General features: G+C 35.3%; 2 protein-coding genes and 1 non-coding gene across 10 annotated transcripts in view; 2 read left to right on the top strand and 1 right to left on the bottom strand.

Moving 5' to 3' along the window:
- The window catches only part of ECT2 (epithelial cell transforming 2), a 124,299-nt gene that overhangs the window by 52,926 nt on the left and 45,645 nt on the right, over nt 1-25,728 (top strand). For all 8 annotated transcript variants that reach the window (XM_012466694.3, XM_064378639.1, XM_012466693.2 and 5 more), the window contains 9 exons: nt 1,164-1,253; nt 2,017-2,124; nt 3,153-3,226; nt 3,939-4,069; nt 4,204-4,319; nt 4,419-4,481; nt 6,090-6,312; nt 12,177-12,313; nt 18,940-19,059. In XM_012466694.3, coding sequence (XP_012322117.1) covers nt 1,164-1,253; nt 2,017-2,124; nt 3,153-3,226; nt 3,939-4,069; nt 4,204-4,319; nt 4,419-4,481; nt 6,090-6,312; nt 12,177-12,313; nt 18,940-19,059 — 1,062 coding nt within the window. The remainder of the gene's footprint in view (nt 1-1,163; nt 1,254-2,016; nt 2,125-3,152; nt 3,227-3,938; nt 4,070-4,203; nt 4,320-4,418; nt 4,482-6,089; nt 6,313-12,176; nt 12,314-18,939; nt 19,060-25,728) is intronic.
- On the top strand, nt 15,119-15,571 carry LOC105727063 (cytochrome c, somatic-like). The gene has a single exon (XM_064378507.1). It carries the CDS (start codon nt 15,119-15,121, stop codon nt 15,434-15,436), a length of 318 nt encoding a protein of 105 aa, XP_064234577.1. The 3' UTR covers nt 15,437-15,571.
- Nucleotides 16,600-16,722, bottom strand: LOC135275963 (small nucleolar RNA SNORA72). The gene has a single exon (XR_010343544.1). It is a non-coding gene; the product is annotated as a small nucleolar RNA SNORA72 (small nucleolar RNA).

Below are 25,728 nucleotides of genomic sequence, written 5' to 3'. Positions count from 1 at the left end.
ATATGCATATTCACAGACATATACACAGTCTTAACACCACAGTGTCTTAGAGAAGATTATTTGCTTTATTTATTTTGAGACAGGGTTTCGCTCTATCACACCGGCTGGAGTGCAGTGGTGCGATCTCCACTCAATGCAACCTCTGTCTCCTGGGTACAAGTGATTCTTCTGCCTCAGCCTCCCAAGTAGCAGGGACTGCAGGTGCATGCCACCACACCCAGCTAATTTTTTTTGTATTTTTAGTAGAGATGAGATTTCACCATGTTGGCCAGGCTTGTCTCTAACTCCTGACCTCATGTGATCCACTCACCTCTGCCTCCTATAAAATACTGTTTTTAAACAGCATTTTAACATGAGTTGTATGAGAGTTAATTTCTATTTGGTTTTATTGCTGTCTTGGCGTTCTTAAGCTTGCCTTATTTACTTAAAATTGCTTAGGTCTTTGTACTTCTATTGTTATACATGTTAGTAATAATAAGGACATTTTAACCTTTAATTCTCTAACATTTTGATTTGGAGCAGTTGCTTTCAAAACCCAAATAAACTTTCAAAGACCAAATTTTGAAAAATAATCTTACATAATGATGAAAATCAAATTTATTCTTTTATTATTATTTTTAAACCATTCTCTTTTATAAACACACACACAGAAAATCACTGGGTAAATTATTTACTGAATATCACCACTTATTAGCTTAATGATTAGAATTATATTTGGTTTAAGTGTATGTATTATTCACACTGAGCACTTGCCAAAAAAGAAAAAAAGTGTATGTATTATTTACTCAGTGTTTATTATGAAATGCCTTTGACCTGTTTTAATAACATTAATTAGAATCATTTATAGTAGTGTATGGAGTCTGAAAACTTTGCTTATAGACAGTACTTTATATGTGTCAGAGTGCATTTAATATTTGTTTAATTTGCTGATAGTAAAGTGTTTAGATTATGTATATTGCATATGATTAAGGAATCATTGGAAATATTTTTATTGGAATACTTGCAATCTTTTTGCTGTTTTTTGTTGCCTATTAAAAAATGCCAGTAAATCTTTGGATTGGGAAAGTTGAATGGCAAGCGGGGAAATATATTTAGCTTGAGAAAGTTTTGTTGTATTTTCTACTAAAGAGAAAGCTCACATTTAAAATTGTTGTATCCTTCAGCCTTTGCCATTTTCATGTCGCCCATTGTATTGTACAAGTATGATGAATCTAGTACTATGCTTTACTGGATTTAGGAAAAAGGAAGAACTAGTAAGTATTATGAAACAAATTTTTTTCAAAACATATTTTTCACAGCAAAATAAATTTAAATTGCTATTTTTTTCATTTTAGTACTATGGTTTTATTTTAAAAATATTGAAGGGAAACATATTGTGGCTATACCAGTTTAAATTTTGTGAAGAAACAAATTCTGAAGAGCCTTGTAAAGAATCCAGTGTTTTGTCTACAGTGGCTAATATGAATTAACAGAAAGATTCAATAGCAATTCTGTTTGACTGTCTTGTTACCATATTGGCTACATTGGTTATTTAAAGTTTTTGTTTATACATTACAATTTTTTTATTATGCAAGTTCGGCCCTATTCTATTGCCCTAGAGAATTCATAGAAAGTTCTTTCTTTGGTTCACAATACTTTGTTGTTGGAACTGATGGGTGTTACTCTTAATTCTGTGGGAAGAGTCTTGATGTGATAAAACTTGGTATTTAAAAAAAAACAATATATTTATGCAGTATGGTATTAGAAAGCAATATATTTAGGCAATATGAAAGCCAGTTGTTAAACTAAGTTTTGCATGATAATCTTTACTAATCCCACCTCTATAATTTTGCCTGTGTTAATAGGCAGACTGATCTTTTTTTAAATACTTAGTTTGACATAAAATTATCTTTATTAAAATCCTGTAAGTATTTTATAAATAGAAAGTATTTAGTAAATGCTAAATGAGTGGTAAGCAGAGGTTGAAATTTTGTTTAAATAGCCATGAAGTCATTGTTGCTTAATTTTTCTTTTGAGGTCAGATTGGTGACATTGGTCCATCACATGGGTGGAGTTATTCGAAAAGACTTTAATTCAAAAGTTACACATTTGGTGGCAAATTCTACACAAGGAGAAAAATTCAGGGTATGTGAATTTGGGTATTTTTGTGTATTTCAACACGGCATTATTTTGGGATGGGTTTAATAGCAATCTTTTATTTCTTCCACAATTAAGACACAGAAACTTAATTTTTGCTCTAAGTATATTTAGTAAAAAATTTTAAATAGTAAGAGTGGTTAAGTTTTCTTTCTTTCTTTTTTCTTTTTTTAAATAGAGATGGGGTCTTGCTCTGATACCCAGGCTGGTTTTGAATTCCTGGGCTTAAGTGATCCTTTTGCCTTGGCCTCCCAAAGTGTTGGGATTACATGTGTGAGCCACCATGCCCGGCCAAAAGTGGTTAAATTTTAAGTAGGCAGTGGAACTTGAGTGAGGTGTTGAAAGATAACTAGGATTGTGGGGGTTGGTAGATGAATAACGTTGGAGGAATTGTGAGAGCAGATAATTCATACTTGTCTAAGTTCCCTTTGTAAGTAAACAGAGCTCTGCTCTTTTAAAGTGGTTCTAAGGTTTAAGTTGTGAAAATTATAAAAGGAAAAGATACTTTTATTAGGATTGAAATCTTAGTTTAAGATTTTAGTTAAATGCCTTAGCAAGAATTTATCATTTTTTCTCAGTCTCCCTTAGTGTATTTGTGTAGCAAATGGCAATTTTAGGGTACTCTTCCGTTTACCCTAAATGTTCTAACTCATATCTAAGGTTTTAGTGACTTAGTCTGATGTCTTCTTCTGTAGTGCCATCTCGGGGCTCATACTTCCAAAGAAGTAAACGTAAAGAAAAGAGAAATAGAAATTTAATAAAGCTGAACTTTAGAGATATATTTATTTAAAATAAAGTAAGGAAACAATTTGGACACCATGGAACTTGTTTTAAAGTTATTTTAACCTAAGTTGTATGATTGAGAGACAGTTTTTCTGCTAATTTTTTAAATATGTTGTTAGAAAGCAGATAGTGATCTAAAACTGCAAAAAATAAAATTAAGTATGTAACTGTTTAGAACTTCCTTGAATGCAGTCATTTAAGGAGAAAATTCAGTGTAACATTTATATTTTTAGGTTGCTGTGAGTCTAGGTACTCCAATTATGAAGCCAGAATGGATTTATAAAGCTTGGGCAAGGCGAAATGAACAGTAAGTGTTTAGAAATTTAGTAGTTCATTATGTAAATTAAACATTCTGTTTTAAAGATAAATCCATGTGCTAAAGAAGGTAAATTCATAGATAGAAAAAATGAATTCAGTCTGAGTAGCTTTGGAAATAAAATCTAGGAAGAACAAAGTTATAAAAAATTGAAAATTGAAAGACACCTGTGATATCTTTGGATTTTACCTTGTGAAGTAATTTTGACTATTATAAACATTCTGAAATCATTAGATAATAGCTAAGTCTTGGTATTTGGATTTTGTTACATATTTTTAAAATTTTGTGTTGTCTGGTTACATTTTAATTGGTCCTTGTAATTTATTTCCTTGTTTTGCTTAGTTTTCCGAGCTCATGATTTCTTGCTGTGGCACTTCATCATTGATTAAGATTTCATGAAAGTTATCATTACTTAGATTTCATGAAATCCTTAGAGCACAGTACATATAAAATTTCAAGTAACAGAAAATATTTGAATCTTTTGTAAACTTATCTGTGATCACATTTGGTCAGAAAGTACTTTTGGGATGACTGAGGACACATCAGTTTTTTGAACTGAAGTTTTTGTGAACAGTTCAGGACCAAATGTAAAATAATTTCAATAGATTATGCTAAGACCTTGAAAATTACTATAGATTTATTGATATACTTAACACTTGAATTTAAGTTAAATTGGTTTTAGAAGAGTTTATTTTGTTTTTAGGGATTTCTGTGCAGCAGTTGATGACTTTAGAAATGAATTTAAAGTTCCTCCATTTCAAGATTGCGTTTTAAGTTTCCTGGGATTTTCAGATGAAGAGAAAACCAATATGGAGGAAATGACTGAAATGCAAGGTAAAATTTAGCATAATATAAAAGTTATATATATTTTAGTGCGTAGCCCTGCTTAATCACTTCCTGGTCAATACACCTCTAAAAATTTGAGTTTGGAAATTGGCTTATTTATGCTTATGTGCGTTTCTCTTTAGGAGGTAAATATTTACCACTTGGAGATGAAAGATGCACTCACCTGGTAGTTGAAGAGAATATAGTAAAAGATCTTCCTTTTGAACCTTCAAAGAAACTATATGTTGTCAAGCAAGAGGCAAGTAATTCTAGAATGAGGTTGGTTTTTAAAAACACTATTAATAACTTCTCTGATAAAATTTAAACTGTTTATTAAAATGTTTTTTCTTTCACCTAGTGGTTCTGGGGAAGCATTCAAATGGATGCCCGAGCTGGAGAAACTATGTATTTATATGAAAAGGTATGCTTTTAACCCCTTAGTTATTTGTTCTCTAAGCTTGATTGTTTGAAAATAACACTTTAATGTCCAGAAGGTTTAGAGAGCATGTTTAGGAATTTCAGAATAATTTAAACAGTTGGGATATCAGGTTATCTTAGCCTGTGTAGATTTAAGTGGAACTAGTCAATGTAATGTGTATTATTTTAACCTAATATATTTTCTGTTCTAATTCTTGGTGATAACATTATGAAGAGTATCTCTATCTTCAGAAACTTAGGCTCTTAATGGAAAGATAGATTTGTACATAGTTGTCATGCAGAATGATGTGTGCTGCAATTGAGTAATGTATTTTAGGTAGCCTCACTCTTTCTGAAAGACACAGATGGGATTAACCAGGGCAAATAAATGTTGACCCAATTTACTAGGCAAACTAGGTATGACATTCGTTACAACCCCAATTGGGAGAGGGTATGAAAGCTTTGAGAATACGTTAAAATAACGAGTAGTTTAGTATGGCTTTAAAACAGAGTGTGGGAAGGAAGGCCAACAGATGAAACTTAATGGATAGATAAAATCAAGAATTTTTGTTTGTTTGTTTTGAGATGGAGTCTTGCTCTGTTGCCCAGGCTGGAGTGCAGTGGTGCGATGTCGCTCACTGCAACCTCCGCTTCCCGGGTTCAAGTGATTCTTCTGCCTCAGCCTCCTGAGTAGCTGGGACTACAGGTGTGCGCCACCATGCCTGACTAATTTTTGTAATTTTAGTAGAGATGGGATTTCACCATATTGGCCAGGCTGCTCTCGAACACCTGACTGCCTGCTTTGGCTTCCCAAAGTGCTCGGATTACAGGCGTAAGCCACTGCACCTGGCCAATCAAGAAGTTTTTAATATGCTAATGAGCTTGGATATTATCCTATAAGTATTGGGAGCCACTGAAGAAGAATAAGGGGAGAGATGTCATTAAAAAGATGACTTTAATAGTAGAATATCATCAAGGAAATCTAGTCTTTATAATGGATCTTGGTGAAGAGTGGTATCACTCACCAGAATGACAGAGTTATGGAAGTAGGCTTTAAGGGAAGATTTACTTCAGCTTAAGGATTTAATTACTTTAAGTGGAATATTGAAGATGAGGTGTTTCTGTAAAATCTGTATAATATCATATTATGCTCTCTTCAGACTCTTCACAATTAAAGTTATAACAAAAATTTAAAAAGTATGCTTTAGATTTAGGGAGAGAACTCTTAAAATCGAGTGTTACTCAGCACATATCAGAAAGCATTGTGTCCAGGCACTGTGCTAGGGATACAGTGAACAGACTATGAATGGTCCCTGCCTTTGTGGAGTTTATGGCCTAATAAAGGAGCAGACAGACAGTAAACAAGTTTACAGATGAAAATGTAATGGTGAAAGTGCTATGAAGAAATATGAGGTACTGGGGGTTAGACAATTACAGTTGTCTCTTGACTATTATGTTTTATGAAACTTCTGAATTGCCTGGTAGAGTATAGGGTTATAAAATTATTGTGCAAAATCCAGATTTTTTCAGAGTTGTAAATATATTTTTCTCTTCTTCCTGTCTCAGTAAAGAACCATGGAAGTAAATTGAGCTTTTGTGCTTTCGATTACAGGCAAATACTCCTGAGCTCAAGAAATCAGTGTCAATGCTTTCTCTAAATACCCCTAACAGCAATCGCAAAAGACGTCGTTTAAAAGAAACACTTGCTCAGCTTTCAAGAGAGACAGATCTGTCACCATTTCCTCCTCGTAAGCGCGCATCAGCTGAGCATTCCCTTTCTATAGGGTCACTACTAGATATCTCCAACACACCAGAGTCTAGCATTAACTATGGAGGTAATTCACATTGTTAAAAAAAATTGTCTTTAAAATTTAGTGAAATGGAATAATTGTTAGAATATGGATAAATTCCTGATGGAGTGAATATGAAAGTGTTTGCCTTTAATTACCTTCGTTCTAGCTGAAGAGAAAAAGACAAATGAATAGTTAAGCTTAATAATGTTGCAATTTAATGACTGCTTAGTACAAACGAAATGCTTTATATATTTTGTGTGTTTGTAATAGATTTTATTATTCCTGTTGTACAGATGACTAAATGAGATACAGAGAAGTTAAGTAATTTGTCCAGGGTCATGTAACTAGAGAGTGATAGTGCCGTTCAAAAAGCAAACAAAATCACAGGGGAGGTCACATAAATTGTGGAGAAAATAGGTAGAATGAAGTCAGAGGAGGGTGAGTTCACTTTGTGCTGAACTGATACAGAAAGGCTCCTATAATTCTTCCTTGCTTATCAGTATTTCCCTCTCTTTTTGATTTTTAGTCTGTAAACAAGTATATTTTCTAGATTTAAGAAACAAAAAAAAAATCAAAATCTCCTCTGGAGATTTTGCCTCCTCTGGAGCTTCTGCCTCCAAAGTTTCCTTCCTTCATGGGTCCAAAATTTGAAGACTAATTGTTGTAATTGTTAGAATCATTGCAGCTTCCACCACCTCCAGAATTGCTTTCATCAATACCAAATCCATTATACTCATGACACTTTCCACTTTTGTCCCATTTTTCTGTTCCCTTTCACATCAGTATATTTAAAAAGAATTACCTTGATCTATTGTCTCATTTCCTTGATTCTTATTGTTCTTTCAACCCATTCCAACTGATCTGCAGTCCTTAGGAGACAGTTTTTATGCAATAGTAGCATTCAGCACATCAATAGCTACTCCATTATGGACGTTTCTCATTCTCCTTGGCCTAACTTTTTTCAATTCTAAATGTTATGTTCCTCCTGAGTCATTGTTTCTTCTCTGTGGTACTCTTCCTAAATTATCTTAGTAAGTTCTATGGTTTTGAAAAACATTTGTATGCTGATGACTCCCAAATTTGTCCCCTTGCCTGTCAAGCTACCTACTTTGTACTTCCTTGTCCATGTCGAATAGACATCTTAAACTTAACTAAATGAGAACTCTTGATTCTCTCCCTTTTAATTTGTGCCTTTCTATATGCAACACTTAGAGAAGTCTTTTAAAATATATAAATTAGATGATGGCACTCCTCTGCTTTAAAATCACTTAATGGCTTTATATTACTTTAGCTTTTTTTTTTTTTAAAGACATTTCTTCAGCATCACGATCAGACTATTACATTTAGCCATCAACAGCATAGGTGCAAGAAAAAAAAATCTACATTAAAATCCTTTGTTGGCATGCTTTGCACTTTCCACAGAACAGAAACTAAAATAACTTGTTATACAATTAGTCAGAAATAACGGTCCTCAAGTTTTTTGCTCATATATGTGAGTATTTGTCTAAAACATGTCTTTGTAGCAGGTAGGCCCCACCACCACTGTGTTTGAGTTCATAAATCTGTTGTAACCTGTAGCTTTCCTGTCACTTCTCTGGCTCTCCTCTCCTGCTAAGCTTTGTTTACTAACTAAAAACTTCTGCCACTGGCATAGCTACTGCTGCTGTTTTAATTGCCATAGCCACCTTGGTTTAGTGGTTTGGCAAAGTATTGGCCACCACCACCATAGGGGCCAGAGCTTCTGCCTCCAAAGTTTCCTTCCTTCATGGGTCCAAAATTTGAAGACTGATTGTTGTAATTGCCAAAATCATTGTAGTTTCCACCACCTCCAAAATTGCTTTCATTGTTACCAAATCCATTATAGCTATCCCCACTGACACCATATCCACCACCACCACAGCTCTGCCACCACAAAGCCACCACAACCACTGAAGTTTCCTCCATGATCAAAGTTGTCATTCCCACTGAAACTACCTTCATGATCACCACCAAAGCTTCCAGAACCACTTTGACCTTTTTGGTTGGATGAAGCACTCTCCATCTCTTGCTTTGACAGGGCTTTCCTAACTTCACAGTTGTGGCCATTCACAGTATGATATTTCTGAATGACAATCTTACCCACAGAGTTAATGGTTGTTAAAGGTTACAAAGGCAAAGCCCCTTTTCTTGCCAGTGCCTTGGTCAGTCATGATTTCAATCACTTTAATTTTTCCATACTGTTCAAAATAATCTGTTAGATGATGTTCTTCAGTGTCTTCTTTAATGCTACCAACAAATATTTTTTTCACAGTTAAGTGGGTACCTGGTCTTTGAGAATCTTCTCTTGCAACAGCTCTATTTGGTTCCACAACTCTTCCATCCACCTTGTGTGGCCTTGCACTCATGGCTGCCTCCACCTTCTCCACAGTAGCATTTTTGACAAACCCAAAGACCCTGGAGCACTTGGTGTTTGGATCTCTCATTACCACACAGTTCCTAAGCGTTCCCTATTGCTCAGAATGGCTGCTCGGGCTCTGATCGGTTGTTTCAAAGCTCAGCCCTCCAATGAAGAGCTTTCTCAGCTGGTCGGACTCTTTAGGAGACTCTGACTTAGACATGACCTCAGGGAGAAGAGAGACTTTAACGATGCTTCTTTAGCGGCGTCCATGGGCAGCATATTACCGTAGCTTTTAAGTCCCTGTGTAATCTTGCCCTCATCTACCTAATCTCATGTGGTATTATGTTCTCTAATAATGCCTGCACTCTCTCAGCTTCAGTCATACCACCTTTTATTTCTTCAGATGTTTTTAGTATATCCATACCTTAGGAGTTTACTTGCTCTCTTTGCCTCAAGGAAATCTGAGTGGTAGATTGTCTGTAAAGTTAAATCCCTCTATTACTTTCTGCCAACCCTGTGACCTGGTTGTTGTTTTCAGTAGTAGTTATTACTGATAGAAATTATGTTTTTTGTTTATTTATTATTTGAGTTTCTTCAAATAAGTAATCTTTAAGAGAAAATGAACTTTGTTTTTCTTATTCTGTTTTATTCTTGGACAGACCCTAGTACAAAGTGGATATTCACTAAATACTTAAGGAAAGAATTAAAAGTGAATTTAAGGTTGGCCCAGAAAATTGAGATGAATTTGAGAATATAAAGAAGAGCAAATGTACAGATAATAGCATACAAATTGAGTTTTTAGAAAGGAATGGATAGGTCAGTTTGCTTGGAATGTGAGGAGTGATAGTTAAATTAAAAACGTTAATTGAGGCCTAATATTAGATAACTTTCAAATCAAACTAATATCTGAACTGTATATTGTCATTAACAAGGAATTTTATAAAATCCTTGAGCAGCAGAGAAATTGAATAGATAATTCCTAGAGAGTTCTTCTGAAGAATGCTTAGAAGGAATGCAGTTTGGAGACAGTCAGATCATGATGTAATCTATTGCAGTGGCTTGAGCCATGAAATAATAAGGTGCTGAACCAGAGTATGTGGTGGTTGGAAAGAAAAGTAAGCACTGGAGAAATATTGGTACAATGAAATAATAGGAAGGAAATAAAAAGAGGTGAAGGCAAATTACTAAATTAAATGAAAGAAATGTTGCCTTGGCATAGATAGGAAGTTTATATTTTGGAGGAAGGTAGTGTAGTTTTAGAGAAATCCAGGTTGCATTAGGGAGAACTATCCAGTAGGCATTTGGAAAAGTTGAACCAGTTTGACAGGGAGATCATGATTAGATCTGAGAATATATTGGTTCCATAATCATAATGGACAAGGACACGGGATGGTAAGAGGAGATCATAAAGGACTTAAACTTGAATATGTGTTTTAGGAGACAAGAAGAAAATGAACCACTGAAGTAAAACAGATATGACAACTATACTCATATATTAGGTGCTCTGTAAAGTAGATTCCCCAGTTTGTAAGTTATTGCCAAGACACAAAATAATTAAATTAGATCGGTGCAACTCAATTTTTTCCCACTGAAGTATATTCTTTAATGGCAGAGGCTTCTGGGTCTGGTGAGTGTAGCCTAAAATAATGTTTGGCAAGTGAGAAATTGTTTTGAATTCTGTTTTCTTTAAAAAGCCCTCAAGGGCTGTGCATAGTGGCTCATGCTTGTAATCCCAGCACTTTGGGAGGCTGATGTGGGCAGATCATAAAGGTCAGGAATTTGGGACCAGCCTGACCAACATGGTGAAACCCTATCTCTACTAAAAATACAAAAATTAGCTGGGAGTGGTGGCGTACACCTGCAATCCCAGCCACTCAGGAGGCTGAGGCAGGAGAATTGCTTGAACCCCAGGAGATGGAGGTTGCAGTGAGCCAAGATCGTGCCACTGCACTCCAGCCTGGGCTACAGTTTGAGACTCTCTCTCAAAAAAAAAAGGACTCAGAACTCCATAGTACATGATTGTTTTCATATAAAAGCATTTAAAATTGTTTATCATTGAGTAAAATTGATGTGCTGGGAATATATATTATGGTTCTTATATCATCCATTTCTATTTTATGTCATACATTTCTTTTCCTTTGAAAAACTTGCCATTAGGTGATTCTATATATAATGTTAAAGTATTCTAACCATATTAACAGCAAAAAAATGTATTTTAAGCTACTATACGTTGAAATGTGTGTATTTCACTTTTTGAAATATATATATATTTTTTGAGTTGGAGTCTTGCTTTGTCACCAGGCTAGAGTGCAGTGGCATGATCTTGGCTCACTGCAACGTCCGCCTTCTGCGTTCAAGTGATTCTTCTGCCTCAGCCTCCCCAGTAGCTGGGATTACAGGCACGTGCCACCACGCCCAGCTAATTTTTGTATTTTTAGTAGCAATGAGGTTTCACCATGTTGGCCAAGCTGGCCTTGAACTCCAGACCTCAAGTGATCTGCCACCTCGACCTCCCAAAGTGGTGAGATTACAGGCGTGAGTAACCGCGCCTGTCCAAAATTTTTTTTCTTTCATGAAATATATATAAAATATACTGTTGCATCCTCCTTCCACTCTGGACTGGTTGTTTTATATTTCATTAAGATAGTTTGAACTAACAAAGAATTTTCAGTCAATATTGGTTTATTTGAGGGGGGCTTCTCTTTGACATATGTGTATGACAAGTTTTCATTATTGTAATTGTGTAATTATAACAACCTTTTCCTTTTTTTAATCTAAGTATTTTTACATCTCCCTTTCTATTTTATTAATTTTAGCTGTACCAAGATTCCTATACCTTTTACCCAGATTTCCTAAATGGACATATTCTGCCATGTTTGCTTTAGCATTCATTCAGTCAAAAGCTCTCTTTTTCTAGACACATACATACACACAGGCACATGAATTTTGAATATCTATACAATTTGAGAGGAAGTTGCTGACATGATGTACCTTTAGCTCTAATTAACTGTTTCCTATAAGAGGCACATTTTTAAAATAACTACATATTACATTATTAAGAAAATTAACATTAATGCTATGAATTATTTTGTAGACTTTGGATTTCATCAGTTATCCTATTAAAGTCCTAAAGTCCTTTTTAGTAAAATAAAAAAGTTTTTTTCTTTTTGATCTAGGATCCAATACACATTTGATAAACATTTGTTAGGTTGTCTTTCTTTAGTCTTCACTAACTTGGAACGGTTCCTTAGTCTTTCTTTGTTTTTAATAACCTTGACTTTTTAATAACCTTGACATTTTTGAAGAGTACATGACATTTAGTAGAATGCCTACCAACTGGAGTCAGTGATATTTTTGACCAGTAATTTTTTCTGGCCTAAGCCTATGAGAAAAAAAAATTTTAATGGAAATCTGTATGGTGGTACATTTATAAGAGTAGGTTTTCTCTCCTTTTATCTTGTTAAGTCTACATAATGTCTGGTATTTATATTTGGCTTCCATTAAATCTTTCCACCTTTTAACATTTCAGAAACCCCAAAGTCTTGTACTAAGTCTTCTAAAAACTCCACTCCAGTTCCTTCAAAACAGTCAGCAAGGTGGCAAGTTGCAAAAGAGCTTTATCAAACTGAAAGTAATTATGTTAATATATTGGCAACAATTATTCAGGTAAGTATGAGTTTGATTGTAAAATAATTTCTGTTCCAGTGTGCCTAAGTAAAAAAAAATCTAGGTGATACTATTTCCTACAAGAAAATTATATAAGCATACAATTTGAACATTGATATTAAAAATGGAAATGTGTGACAAAAACTGCTGTTAGGGAAATGTCATAACTGTAGTATTACCTTTTATTTATCCAGAAATATCACCATCTTTAATGATTACTTTAAGGAGAACAGGACTCTGTAGATGATCTCAGAGGGTATCAAGTTTAATTCAGAATTTTGCAGGTTCCTTGTCAAGGTACTGCATTTATATTTGGAAGTGATAGATAATTTTTTCTGAAAGTGTATGTTCTAAGAGTCATTGCTTTAGTACTGTATATATGTCAAAAAGATTGCCTATACAATAGCAATGAAGCATAACAGTGTTGATAAAGTAATTTTGTTCAGTAATCGTTTCATGTGACACATGAACTATGCAGTGGTTAGTCATAAATAGATGTTAACTCATTGCTTACCAATATTAAAATGTACTATAAAGTTATTTCTGAAGAAAAAGAACAGTTCTAATGAATCCTTGTATGATCAGATTATAGAAGATATTAAGGAATAAACTGAAATTTAAGGTTCTGAAAGACAAGAATAGGCCATTATTTTGGTATCTATAGAAAGAAGGAAAAAATCTGTTTTAGGTAATAAAAGAGATAGATTAACATACTGTTAAGAAAATGAAGTTGATAACACCAAGCTTATCTTTCAATAGAAAACAATAGAGAGTTTCTGATTTGGGTATAATTTTTAATCGACCTTTATTTGAATTCATAAAATAACTCATTAAAGTCCAATTTAATAGCCTTAAGTTGCTTGTATCATTGATAAAATGCATGGCTAAGAAATGGAAAGACTTCTTACTTGATGGTCATAGGGAGGTTATTTTTCACAGTTAATTATTTGTTTAGCAGTAGTCAAGGTTTTATGAGGTTCTTTGCTGTATTAGATTTAAGTCACCTTTGCTCTTCCTTCTAAAAGGAAATCATTCTAGATGAGTTTCTTGTTTAAGTTTTTATAGTGATTCAAAATGTGGATGAATAGCAAAAATCCCTTTGGCATATACTACTATTCATGTACTTTAGTAGCATTTATTACTTAGAAATGTAAATCCTTTCAGGCTATGGTAAAATACACTGAAGTTTCAGAATTCTAATTTGCATATCAATTAAATTTACTAAAACTTCTTTTAAAAACCTCATGAAATTATTAGACTGGAGGAAGTTTCATACCACTTTGCTTAAAAGATTGTGGCCTAAATTAGCGATAATATTCACCCCCAAATTTTTTTTTTTTTTTTTTTTTTTTAGAGATGGGATCTTGCTGTGTTGCCCAGGCTGGTCTCAAACTCCTGTGCTCAAACGATCCTCCTGCCTCAGCTTCCCAAAGTGTTGTGATTACAGGCATAAGCCAGTGTACCCAGCCAATGATGATGTTCTCCTTTAAGAACTTTGTTTTAGGACTGGTATTTTTCTTTTTTGTGGGGGAATAGGATTTAGAATAACTTAATTGTAATGTATCCTCAAATTAAATGAGTATCCAGAGGCTTCTTTATTTATTCCACATACTACTTGGATGCCTAATTAATATAAAGTACTGTGCTAAGTGTTAAAGAGATTTTTTTTTTTTTTAAAGACGTTTAGGCTGGGTGCAGTGGCTCATGCCTGTAATCCCAGCACTTAGGGAGGCTGAGGCGGGTGAATCACGAGGTCAGGAGATAGAGACCATCCTGGCTAACACAGTGAAACCCCATCTCTACTAACTGGACATGGTGGCACACACCTGTAGTCTCAGCTACTTGGGAGGCTGAGCCAGGAGTATCACTTGAATACTGGAGGTGGAGGTTGCAGTGAGCCAAGATTACACCACTGCACTCCAACCTGGATGACAGAGCGAGACTGTGTCTCAAAAAAAAAAAAAGTTTAGAAGAGGAGATAAAATATACACAATTATAATTACCAAATGGAAGGTATCAGCATCATAATGGAGTTAAGGTTTTAGATTTGTGAAGTGAGAGTTTTACTACTACTTTAGATTAGGGAAGGTGTTGAGCTGGAATTTTCTGTATGTTGTGCATCGGAAAAAAGCTTCATAAAGAAGGTAATGGGACAGGTGTGGTGGTTCACGCCTGTAATCCCAGCACTTTGGGAGGCTGATGTGGGCAGATCACGAGGTCAGAAGTTTGAGACCAGCCTGACCAACATGGTAAAACCCCGTCTCTACTAAAAATACGGAAAGTAGCTGGGCATGGTGCTGCACACCTTTAATCCCAGCTACTCTGGAGGCTGAGCTAGGAGAATCACTTGAACCCAGGAGGCAGAGGTTGCAGTGAGCCGAGATTGCACCACTGTATTCCAGCATGGGTGACAGAGTGAGATTCCATCTTAGGAAAAAAAAAGTAACAATTGAAGTGAACTTTTTTTTCTAGAAAATAAAAATACAGCAATTTTGCAGTTTATCTAATAGCAACTGGTAGTCATGAAATTTCCCTCCTCTGTTAATGCGTTCTTTAGACAGAAGTTTGCAAATTAGCACTGATTATTTGCAGTAGTTATTAGAGTAGCTATACTGTCATTTTCCTTAAGGTTGACCAAAGAGAACCTAGAATCACAGCTCTTATATGGTCATACAAAATGATCATATAAGTCAGAGCTAGTTTATCACCAGCATTTAGAAAAACAGACCTAGGAGAGAGTGGGGCATCCGGCTTTGGAGTGGTAACCTTTGTTGTGCTAGCAACGAAAAAGAGAATTAAATAAATATGGGTGATGTTGAAAAAGGCAAGAAGATTTTTGTTCAAAAGTGTTCCCAGTGCCACACCGTGGAAAACGGAGGCCAGCACAAGACTGGGCCTAACCTCCATGGTATCTTTGGGCGGAAGGCAGGTCAGGCCACTGGATTCTCTTATACTGACTCCAGTAAGAACAAAGGCATCACCTGGGGAGAGGATACACTGATGGAGTATTTGGGGAATCCCAAGATACACATCCCTGGAACAAAAATGATCTTTGCCAACATTAAGAAGAAGGGAGAAAGGGCAGACTTGATAGCTTATCTTAAAAAAGCCACTAATGAGTAATAATTGGCCACTGCCTTATTTATTAAAAAAACAAATGTCTCATGACTTTTTTATGTGTACCATACTTTAATAGATCTCCTACACCGGAATTTCCATCATGAATGACTGACAGAATATTTTGTTGGGAAGTCCTGATTTAAGACTAAGACTGACTTGTGGTTAAATGAGTATGTTCAGTTTTTTAATTTTAATAGTAATTCCAATTTAGTAAATGCTGTCACTGTTTACTCCTTCTAAAGATATGATTAGATTTTGTTAGTAATGTTAAACTTTTCACAAAGATGGTGAGTGCCATCTTAAAACTTACTGGAGTTTTTTTTATATTTAGATTTATATAACTGGTTATGTGAATATATATATATATATATATATATATATATATATATATATTATATAAATTTTTTTATTTTTGAGACGGAGTTTCGCTCGTTACCCTGGCTGGAGTGCAATGGCGCAATCTTGGCTCACCGCAACCTCCGCCTCCTGGGTTCAGGCAATTCTGCCTCAGCCTCCTGAATAGCTGGGATTACAGGCACGCGCCACCATGCCCAGCTAATTTTTTGTATTTTTTAGTAGAGGCAGGGTTTCACCATGTTGACCAGGATGGTCTCGGTCTCTTGACCTCGTGATCCACCCGCCTTGGCCTCCCAAGTGAATATATTTAAATATGGAAGAAATTCCTTCACTGTCTCAGAACCAAGCAAGATTCACCTGTGTTTTGTGTTCATTTGCTTCTTAAAGGCAAGGGTTGAAGATAAATAGGTAGCAATGGCTACTTTATATTTTTGGCCTTAACTATGCCAATCTAATTAGAATTCCCTGTATTTAAAATGGTTCCTTTTACTTATTGAAAGGCATTTTAGTGTGTTATGTGTAATATCAAAAATTATTTAACACGTCACACATTTTATAGATGACCTGTAAGGTCATATGCTTTTAAAATAGTAGCCAACTAAACTTCACTCTTGAATTCTTTATAGTCTAAGTCAAACTAAATTATAATTTAGGATTGTCTTTAAACAGCCATTCAGAAACAAAACTGTAGAACTGCTGTGTATTTGTGATTGGGAATGGTGCTTTGCCAACTTAAAAGGATTAAAGTAGAGGAGATATACACAAATTTAAAAATTATGTGTGATCATAAGACTTAAGATCATTAAAAAGAAAACCACAGGGGGAAAAAGAAACAGACCTAGGAAAAGAGGTAGGTCTGAGACACATGCATGGTCTTAATATAGTGACTGTTTAGCTTGTCCTTAAAATCAAAACAGTGAGAATATTCACAGTGAAGTGAACTTTAAAGTATGAATATGATTGGTACAAGTAGAGGATATAGGTGAGAAGTCTCTTTGAGATTGAATAAACAGTACAAGCAATCATTCAATGTATTATCAGTATTAAGGGTGGAGTAGGCATATGGTTACAGTGAGAGTTGAGATGGCCTATACCAATCTAGAGAAAGCCTTTGAGTGGTGTGCTATTAATGGTAAAGGAGATCAGTGATATCTGACTTGCATTTCAGAAAGATAACTTGGTTCACTTTGGAGGAGGAATAGAAGAGGGGAAATTGGAAAGGCAATGAGACCAATGTGGAGGCTATTTCAGCAGTCATGAGAGATTTTGAAGATCTGAACTTTTTGGAATAGTGTCAGTGAAGACAAGAGGATAGATTTAAGAAATATTGGAAAGATAGAATCGGTCATTGTGGTTTCAGTTTTCATAGTGACTAATGGTGTTAAACATATTGTCTCCATTTGACATCTGTATATCTTTGTTAAAATAACTGTTCATGGTTTTTGCCCATTTTAAGATTGGGTGGTTTCCTTCTGAATTTTGAGAGTTCTTTTTTTAAATTTTTTGAGATAGGGTCTCACTGTCACCTAGGCTGAAGTGCAGTGGTGCCATCTCGGTTTGGCCCACTGCAACCTCTGCCTCCCGGGTTCAAATGATTCTCCCACCTCAGCCTCCTGAGCCCTTGGGACTACAGGCATATACCACCATACTCAGATCATTTTTGTATTTTTTTGGTAGAGATGGGGTTTCACTATGTTGGCCAGGCTGGGAGAATTCTTTTTATACTGTGAATACTAGTCCTTTGTCAAACATGATTTGCAAAGACTTTTTCATAGTCTATAGCATATTTTAAAAAATTCTCTCAAGTGTCTTTTGCTGAAGAAAAGTTTTAAATTTTTATTCAGGTCTAATTTAACAGTTTTTTCATTCATAGATTATGTTTGTGATATCATGTATGAGAACTCTTTACCCAAGTTTAAGTCATGAAGATTTTCTCCTTTGTTTTCTTCTAAGTTTTATAGTTTTAGGTTTTTTGTTTATGTCCGTGACCCATTTTTAATTTTTGTATAAAGTGTTATATTTAGTCTGAAATTCATTTTTTGTTTATGGCAAATGGTATTGTAATACCATTTGTTGAAAGACTATCCTTCCTGCATTGAATTGCTCTTGTACTTTTGACTAAAATTACTTGACCATATTTGCATGAGTTTGTTTCTGAACTCTCTGTCTTACTCATCTATGAACGTTTCTCTCTTCATGAATACCATACAGTCTTGAACACCACAGCTTTACAGCAAGAAGCTTCTTTGCCTTTCCATATAAATTTTTAGTATCAGGTTTTCTATATCTACAAAAAGTCCTGGAACTTTGATTGGCATTAAATTTATAAATCAATTTGAGGGAGGGAGAATTTACATTCTTACTGTGCTGATTCTTTCAATTCATGACCGTATGTCTACATTTATCTAGGTTGTCTTTTGATTTCTTTCATCAGTATACTGTAGTTTTCAGCATCATGAACATATTTTATTATATTTATACTTAAATATTTTAATTTTTTATTGTGATACTACTTTTAAAATTTTATTTTCTATTTATAAGTTACTGGTATATAGAAGTAAAACTGATTTGTGTCTGCACACATATGCATGCACTGAGCTTGTATCTTGTGGCCTTTCCAAACTTGTTTATTAATTCTTAGTTTTTTTCTTTTATTTTTTAAGATTGATGCAAGCAGCAACATAGATACAAACAGATCTTCTAGCTTCAAATCCGGTCTTCCCCCAAGCCAAATTTCTACACTAACATTTCTTAGCACATATATTAAGTATATGTCTGAAGATAACAGATTGCTTTGTTGCTTTCATCCTTCATAACTTGAATGCAAAAGTAGAAATTACTCTTGTATCATACTAACAATCTTAATGATTGATTTGCAGAACTGTGTGATGAACTTTTATTTGCTTCTAACATAACATTTTGTGAGGAGCATATGTATATACATATACACAGGTATACACATATACACAGGTATACAAATAAATAGAATACATAAAGTAAAAAATATGGGGAAAATGTCTTCAGTTTAGGGTATTTTTTATTATTGTTCCCTTCTCCATTAACATCTCTTCTCTCCTTTATCACTGTCTATATTTTAGTTCTTTGCTTTTTCCCACAATCTACTCAAACTAGTCTTTTTTCTCATTTAGTTATTTCAGGTACCATTGGAAGAGGAAGGACAACGTGGTGGACCTATCCTTGCACCAGAGGAGATTAAGACTATTTTTGGTAGCATCCCAGATATCTTTGATGTACACACTAAGATAAAGGTAAATTCGTACATGTTTGATTGGTAGTAATTTTTTTCAGATTGTACATATTTATTATGATCTTTGAGGTACCTCTGGTCAGCCAAATAAGTTTTGTTCCTAAAACTTCTTATTCCCTCATTAGTTCCTTTGCATCATTTGTTGCTTTGTTCCAGCGCCGCATAATGTTTGCTGTTTTCTGTTGTTTTGTTTTTTAAGACAGTATGTCTCTGTCACCCAGGTTTTAGTGCATTGACGGGATCTTGGCTCACTGTAACCTCTGCCACCCGGGCTTAAGCGATTCTCTCACTACCTGAACATCCTGAGTAGCTGGGACCATAGGCATGTGCCACCATCCCAGCTAATTTTTGTATTTTTTTGTAGAGATGGGTTTTGCCATGTCAGGCTGGTTTCAAACTCCTGACCTCAAGTGATCCACCCGCCTTGGCTTTCCAAAGTGCTGGGATCATAGGTGTGAACCACCATGCCCTGCCTCTTTTTTGAGATGGAGAATACTCTGTCAGTCAGGTGGACTGCAGTGACATTATCATGACTTACTGCAACCTTGACCTCCTGGGATCAAGTGATTCTCCCACCTCAGCCTCCCTCTAAGTAACTGGGATTACAGTTGCATGCTGCCATGCCTGGCTTTTTTTTTTTTTTTTTTAAGTTTTTTTGCAGAGACAGGGCAGGGTCTTGCTGTGTTGCCCAGGCTGGTCTCAAACTCCTGGACTCAACTGATTCTCCTGCCTTAGCCTCCCAAAGTGCTAGGATTATAGGCACGAGCTACGGCACCCAGCCTTTGTTTGCTGTTTTTTATTTTCAGTTAATCCTACAAATAAGGAATTAAGGCTTTATGAAATCTATTCTATAGAGACATGTGACTCTTAGTACTATTTTTCTTATGTTCCTATTGTTTTTGCTCTTGGGGTGTATGTTTTGTTTTGCTTTGGTTTGTTTTAAAGACTCTAAACTTCTAATGGACTTAGAGTTCATTTAAATCCCTTCTCCATTTATAGGTAGGTAAATGCCAAAAGTATTTAAGACAATGCTGTCCTCTTATTAATGATTTTCCTTTGGTGAAGGGCCTGTGATTTTCAGGTATCAATCTCTTACAGTAAAATAATTTTTGGACAGGTTTAGCTGAACTCTTAAACTACTTTTTAAGTAGTTCAGTTTTGTTTCCTCTTATTTTTCCTATGTAGTACTTGAGCAAAGTTGATCAGTTTTCTTTTCAAAATAACTCACGTTAATGTTTATGCCACATTCCAATAAAAGAACCGATCTGAATTACAGAATGTTTTCCATTATATAAGATTGCTTTTGATTTTAATACACATTATAAACAAAAATTAGCAGATCTGTAAGTTAGTAAAAATGATTCTTACTAATTGCTTGTATTTTGTGTTTTATCAGTATTGCTCATCATGTTTCAGTTAATTTCTAGATCTAAAGAGAACGCCAAAGGAAACTATTTGTTTAAAAAGCTTATAAAGCTACAGAGTTTCAGGCTAGTTAATCCTATTCCAGTTAGGATTCTGAATTTTTGAAGAGGAAAGTACTTTCAGAATATTTTTTGTTTCGTAAGAATTACTGAGTGGCACAAAAGCAGAGTGGAAGGTCAAGTAGGTTTTGTGGTGTTTTTTGTTTTTTTTTTTGAGAGAGTCTCACACTGTCGCCCAGGCTGGAGTACAATGGCATGATCTTGGCTCACTGCAGCCTCTGCCTCCCAGGTTCAAGTCATTCTCCTGCCTCAGCCTCCTGAGTAGCTGGGACTACAGGCATACACCACCATGTCTGGCTAATTTTTGTATATTTAGTGGATCTGGGGTTCCACCGTGCTCACCAGGCTGGTGTTGAACTCCTGACCTCAAGTGATCCTCCCACCTTGCCCTTCCAAAGTACTGGGATTATAAGCATGAGCCACTGCGCCCAGCCTGTCAAGTAGGTTTTTATCTTGGTATTTTGCCACTCTGTGGATCAATTTGAATTTGTGTCAGTTATTTAGCTAGTCTGGACACCTTTCTATGACAAAATGTTATTTTATGTTTACAGAGTCATAATTTAATTTAGAAAATCACGTTCTTTGATTCAGTGAAGCTTTGAAAATTCGTCACCCTTTAGTTTTCTCATGTGTAACTTAATTCTTTAAGCTTCTTTTGTAAGGTAGAATTACTAGTACTTAAACTATTAGTTTATGGTTTTTGTTTTGTGGGGTTTTTTTTTTTGAGACAGGGTCTTGCTCTGTCACCTAGGCTAGAGTGCAGTGGCCTGATCTGAGCTCACTGCAGCTAATTTTTTTGAGCTGATTTCAGGTTTGTCAAATATTTAGAAATTTTAAAGCTTATGTTCTTTTCTACCATGAAACCAGTATGTGCTGTCAAATGTTTGTAAAAATCAAGAAAAAAGGAAAAAGGGAGAGAAATACCCACAATCCCATCATCCAAATATGTCTAAAATTTTGGTTTATTTTCTTTGTCCTTTAATATATAGCAGTTTTTATTTCTTGTTTTAAATGAAGCCAACCATCTATTGAACATTAATTACCACATCTATTGAACAAGAAGTTGGTATTGTATACATTTTATAGATGTGAAACCACTACACACAGAGATAATTTTCCAGAGTCAGTCATCTAATAAATCCTGGACCCAAGACCTTTGTTTGTATAACTTCAAAGTCTGTTCTCCTAACCACTAATGCTATTTTGCTTCTTTAAAATCATGCTGAGATACATTCTTTTAGTGTGTAAATGAATACACCATGTAAATGTGTCTTAAATTTGTACAATTTTTCATATTAGCTCGATATAGCATTCCTGAAAACATTGGTGTCTGTATTTTACAATATCACATAGTAGTTAATCATATGTACTTGAAAGAAACATTTATTTATTTATTTATTTATTTATGTTTTGAGACAAAGTCTCACTCTGTTGCTCAGGCTGGAGTGCCGTGGTACAATTTTGGCTCACTGCAACCTCTGACTCCTGGGTTCAAATGATTCTCCTGCCTAAGGCTCCCCAGTAACTGGGACTACAGGTGTGCATGTGTGCCACCACACCTGGCTAATTTTTGTATTTTTGGTGGAGATGAGTTTCACCATGTTGGCCAGGCAGGTCTCAAACTCCTGACCTCAGGTGATCTGCCTGCCTCAGCCTCTTAAAGTGCTTGGATTACACCACTGTGCCTGGCCTGAACAAAGCAGATTTGATTGAGTTTGAAGTCAGGTGACTTTAAGTGCTTCAGTTTTCCTGTCTATAAAATGGGGATAATAATAACCGACTCATGAAGTTGGGTAAACTAATCTTCAGAAGTTTTATGTAGTGTTAAAACTTTTTTACTCACTGTGTTTACACCCACTGGCATTTAGATTACTGCCAGTAAATGTTTACTGAATGATGGCTGTGTTACCTTTAAATTTCAACATCAGGAATGGTACTTACTCAGTGTATTTCCTTATGTAGGTATTATGTGAACAACTTTAGTAGCCTCATTCTTAATTTACTTCCAGGGTCTAATGGGTTGATGTTTCAAGTAAGATGAGAATTTTTGAGGTTGTTATCTACATTTCTCTTTTCCTCAGCATGGATTTTTCTTTTTCAGGATTAAACAGCATTAATCCTTGATATACAAATTTCTACTCTTAACTGGGCACAGTGGCTCATGCCTCTAATCCCAGCACTTTGGGAGTCCAAGATGAATGGATTGCTTGGGCCTAGGGGTTAAGACCAGCCTGGGCAACAAGGTGAACCCGGTCTCTACAAAAAATGCAAAAATTAGCTGGGTGTGGTGGTGCATGCCTGTAGTTTCAGCTATTTGAGAGGCTGAGGTGGTAGGATTGCTTGAGCCCAGGAGGCAGAGGTGGTTGAGCAATGATATGCCACTGCACTGCAGCCTGAGCAACAGAGTGAGACCCTGCCTCAAAACCCAAAATAAACAAATTTCTTACTCGTATGCAACTGTGATGAAGCAACAGAGTAAGAGAGGGATTGATAGGAGTTCTTTTTCTTTTTGTATGTATTGTTCATTATTTTAGTGTAAGCCTCAAAGAACTGTGTACTTATTTCAGGAACCCATGTATGTTGCTTACTGTACAGTGAACTCAGCAAAAGAGAAACCCTCGTTAAGATTAATTCTGCATTGTTACTACCTCCTTGACAGTGTAGAATAAATCTTAACAAAGAAGAAAAGAAGTAAGTAGCTTAGTTTTCTTAAGCCCCATCTGTTTATGACTTCCGCTCTTTTCTAATATTCTTGCCCAGGCTTTGGAATCTATGATGAAACAAAAGAGTAAGAGAGGGATTGATAGGAGTTCTTTTTCTTTTTGTATGTATCCTTTGTTATTTTAGTGTAAGCCTCAAAGAACTGTGTACTTGTTTCAGGAACCCATGTATGTTGCTTACTTGTACAGTGAGCTCAGCAAAAGGGAAACCCTCATTAAGATTAATTCTGTAGAATTGTCCTTTCTTTTGGAGGAAAAGTTAAGAGAATCCTATGAGAGTTTCTGATGTATCATAGACAAAGAGGAGGAAATGCATCTCAGTCTCTGTCCTAAATTGTGTCAGGCATTTTTTCCCAGAAATAATGTAAGAAATAGTGGCATTATGAATAAAGCTATTGGGGACTCGCCTGCCAAAATTCATCTCCCTTTCTAATGGGGAAGAACTGTGGAATAACATGGAATCTGGAGTCAGACAATCCTGAGTTTAAATACTGATTTACAACTGTGTGACTTGAGGAAAGTTAATTAATCTCTCTAAGCCTTAGTTCCTTTATTACTTAGTTCCTGAGCTAATAGTATTAAGACGGCAGTCTTTATTTTTATTTTTTTTTGAGATGGAGTCTCTGTTGCCCAGGCTGTAGTGCAGTTGCACGATCTCGGCTCAGTGCAACATCTGCCTGCTGGGTTCAAGCAATTCTCCTGCCTCAGCCTCCCGAGTAGCTGGGACTAACACGCCACCATGCCTGGCTAATTTTTTTTATTTTTAGTAGAGATGGGGTTTCACCATACTGGCCAGGCTGGTCTCAAACTCCTCCTGACCTCATGATTCGCCCGCCTAAGCCTCCCAAAGTGTTGGGATTACAGGCGTGAGCCACTGCGCCTAGCCTAAGACAGCAGTCTTTAGTCAACAAGCATTAGGAATTAAAAGTCAACCAGAAACAGAGCAGACTATATTTCAGAATGCCTAAATATTATTTTGCTTTCTTAGAGCAGTGTTCTTATAAAAGTATTTATTTCACAGGTTTAAATTATTCATATGTATGTGTGTTTGGATATGTATATGAAGCCATTCTATATAGTCTTTTATGTTTTGTAAAGATACTCCTGATTGTAAATTTTCTATTTTGCATCACAATTTTCTAAATATCTCCCCTACATAAATTTAACATGAAGGATAGGAAAATATGGTAAATAGTACCCTATTGAGCATAACTGTTAGGGATTCCTGTAAGTGCTTTACAAGTATTAACTCAGATAATATTCTATGAGGTAGGAATAAATACTTTCCTCATTTTTCAGAATAGGAAATTGAGGAATATATTGGTTAAATAACTTGTCCAAGGGCACAGAAGCCCAAGAGCCACTATTTAAACCTCAGTAGTCAGTGTCAGAATTCAGTGCATTATATTGCCCCCAAATTAGGCTTATTTATAATCTTTTTCTCCTTTTTTTTTCTTTTAAGTACAATTCTGAACAGTTAAGTCTTCCTAGTTCTTGATGTTTGTGGACTGTTAAAATATTCTTTCTTAGAGTTTCCTTTTATGCTATCAAAAGTAGTTTTTCTCCCTTTTGAACTTTATTGAATCTACTAGTTAGTATAGGACAGTGATTCTTGAATTATTTGGCCTTAGGATCCCTTTGCATTCTTAAAAATTGAAGAAGTTTTGCCTAAGTGGATTTTATATATTGGTATTTGCTGTATTCAGAATTTTAAAATATTATTTAAGATGTATTTTTTTTTAACAGCTTTACTGAGGCACATCTTACATGTTTTTAAATTCACCTATTTAAAATACACAATTCAGGCTGGGCATGGTGGCTCCTGCTTGTAATCCCAGCACTTTGGAAGGGTGAGGCAGGAATATCGCTTGAATCTAGGAGTTTGAGACCAGTCTGGTCAACATAGCGAGAACCCATTTTTGCAAAAAATAAAAAAGTTAGCTGACTGTGGTGGCACATGCCTATAGTCCCAGCTACTTGGGAGGCTTAGGTGGGAGGATCGCTTGAACCTGGGAGGTTGAGGCTACAGTGAGTCATGATTGTGCCACTGCACTCCAGCCTGAGCAATAGAGTAAGACCCTGTCTCAAAAAAAAAAAATTTATATAGTACAATTCAGTTATTTTAGTAACTTAACCAGGTGGTACAACCATCACCATAAATCCACTTTAGGACATTTTCACTACCCATCCCAAGTAAGATGTCTACTTACGGTTAATCTTTATTCCTGCGGTTAATCTTTATTCCTGCCCCAGCCATAGGCAACTACTAATGTACTTTCTGTATCTATGACTTTGCCTTTTCTGGACATTTTATATATATAATACATTATAAATATACATTGATACTTTGTGTATATACATAGTATATAAATATACTATTTCATATACTATATAGTACTGTAAATATGTTTATATGTCTTTTATGTATGGTTTCCTCTTAGCATTTTTTTTTTTTTTAGTTCATCT

This window comes from Aotus nancymaae, unplaced genomic scaffold, assembly GCF_030222135.1.
Source record: "Aotus nancymaae isolate 86718 unplaced genomic scaffold, 86718_ANA_hifiasm-v0.15.2.pri h1tg000019l, whole genome shotgun sequence".
In the NCBI taxonomy this organism is placed as follows: Eukaryota; Metazoa; Chordata; class Mammalia; order Primates; family Aotidae; genus Aotus; species Aotus nancymaae.
This window is presented reverse-complemented; position numbering and strand designations above follow the sequence as displayed.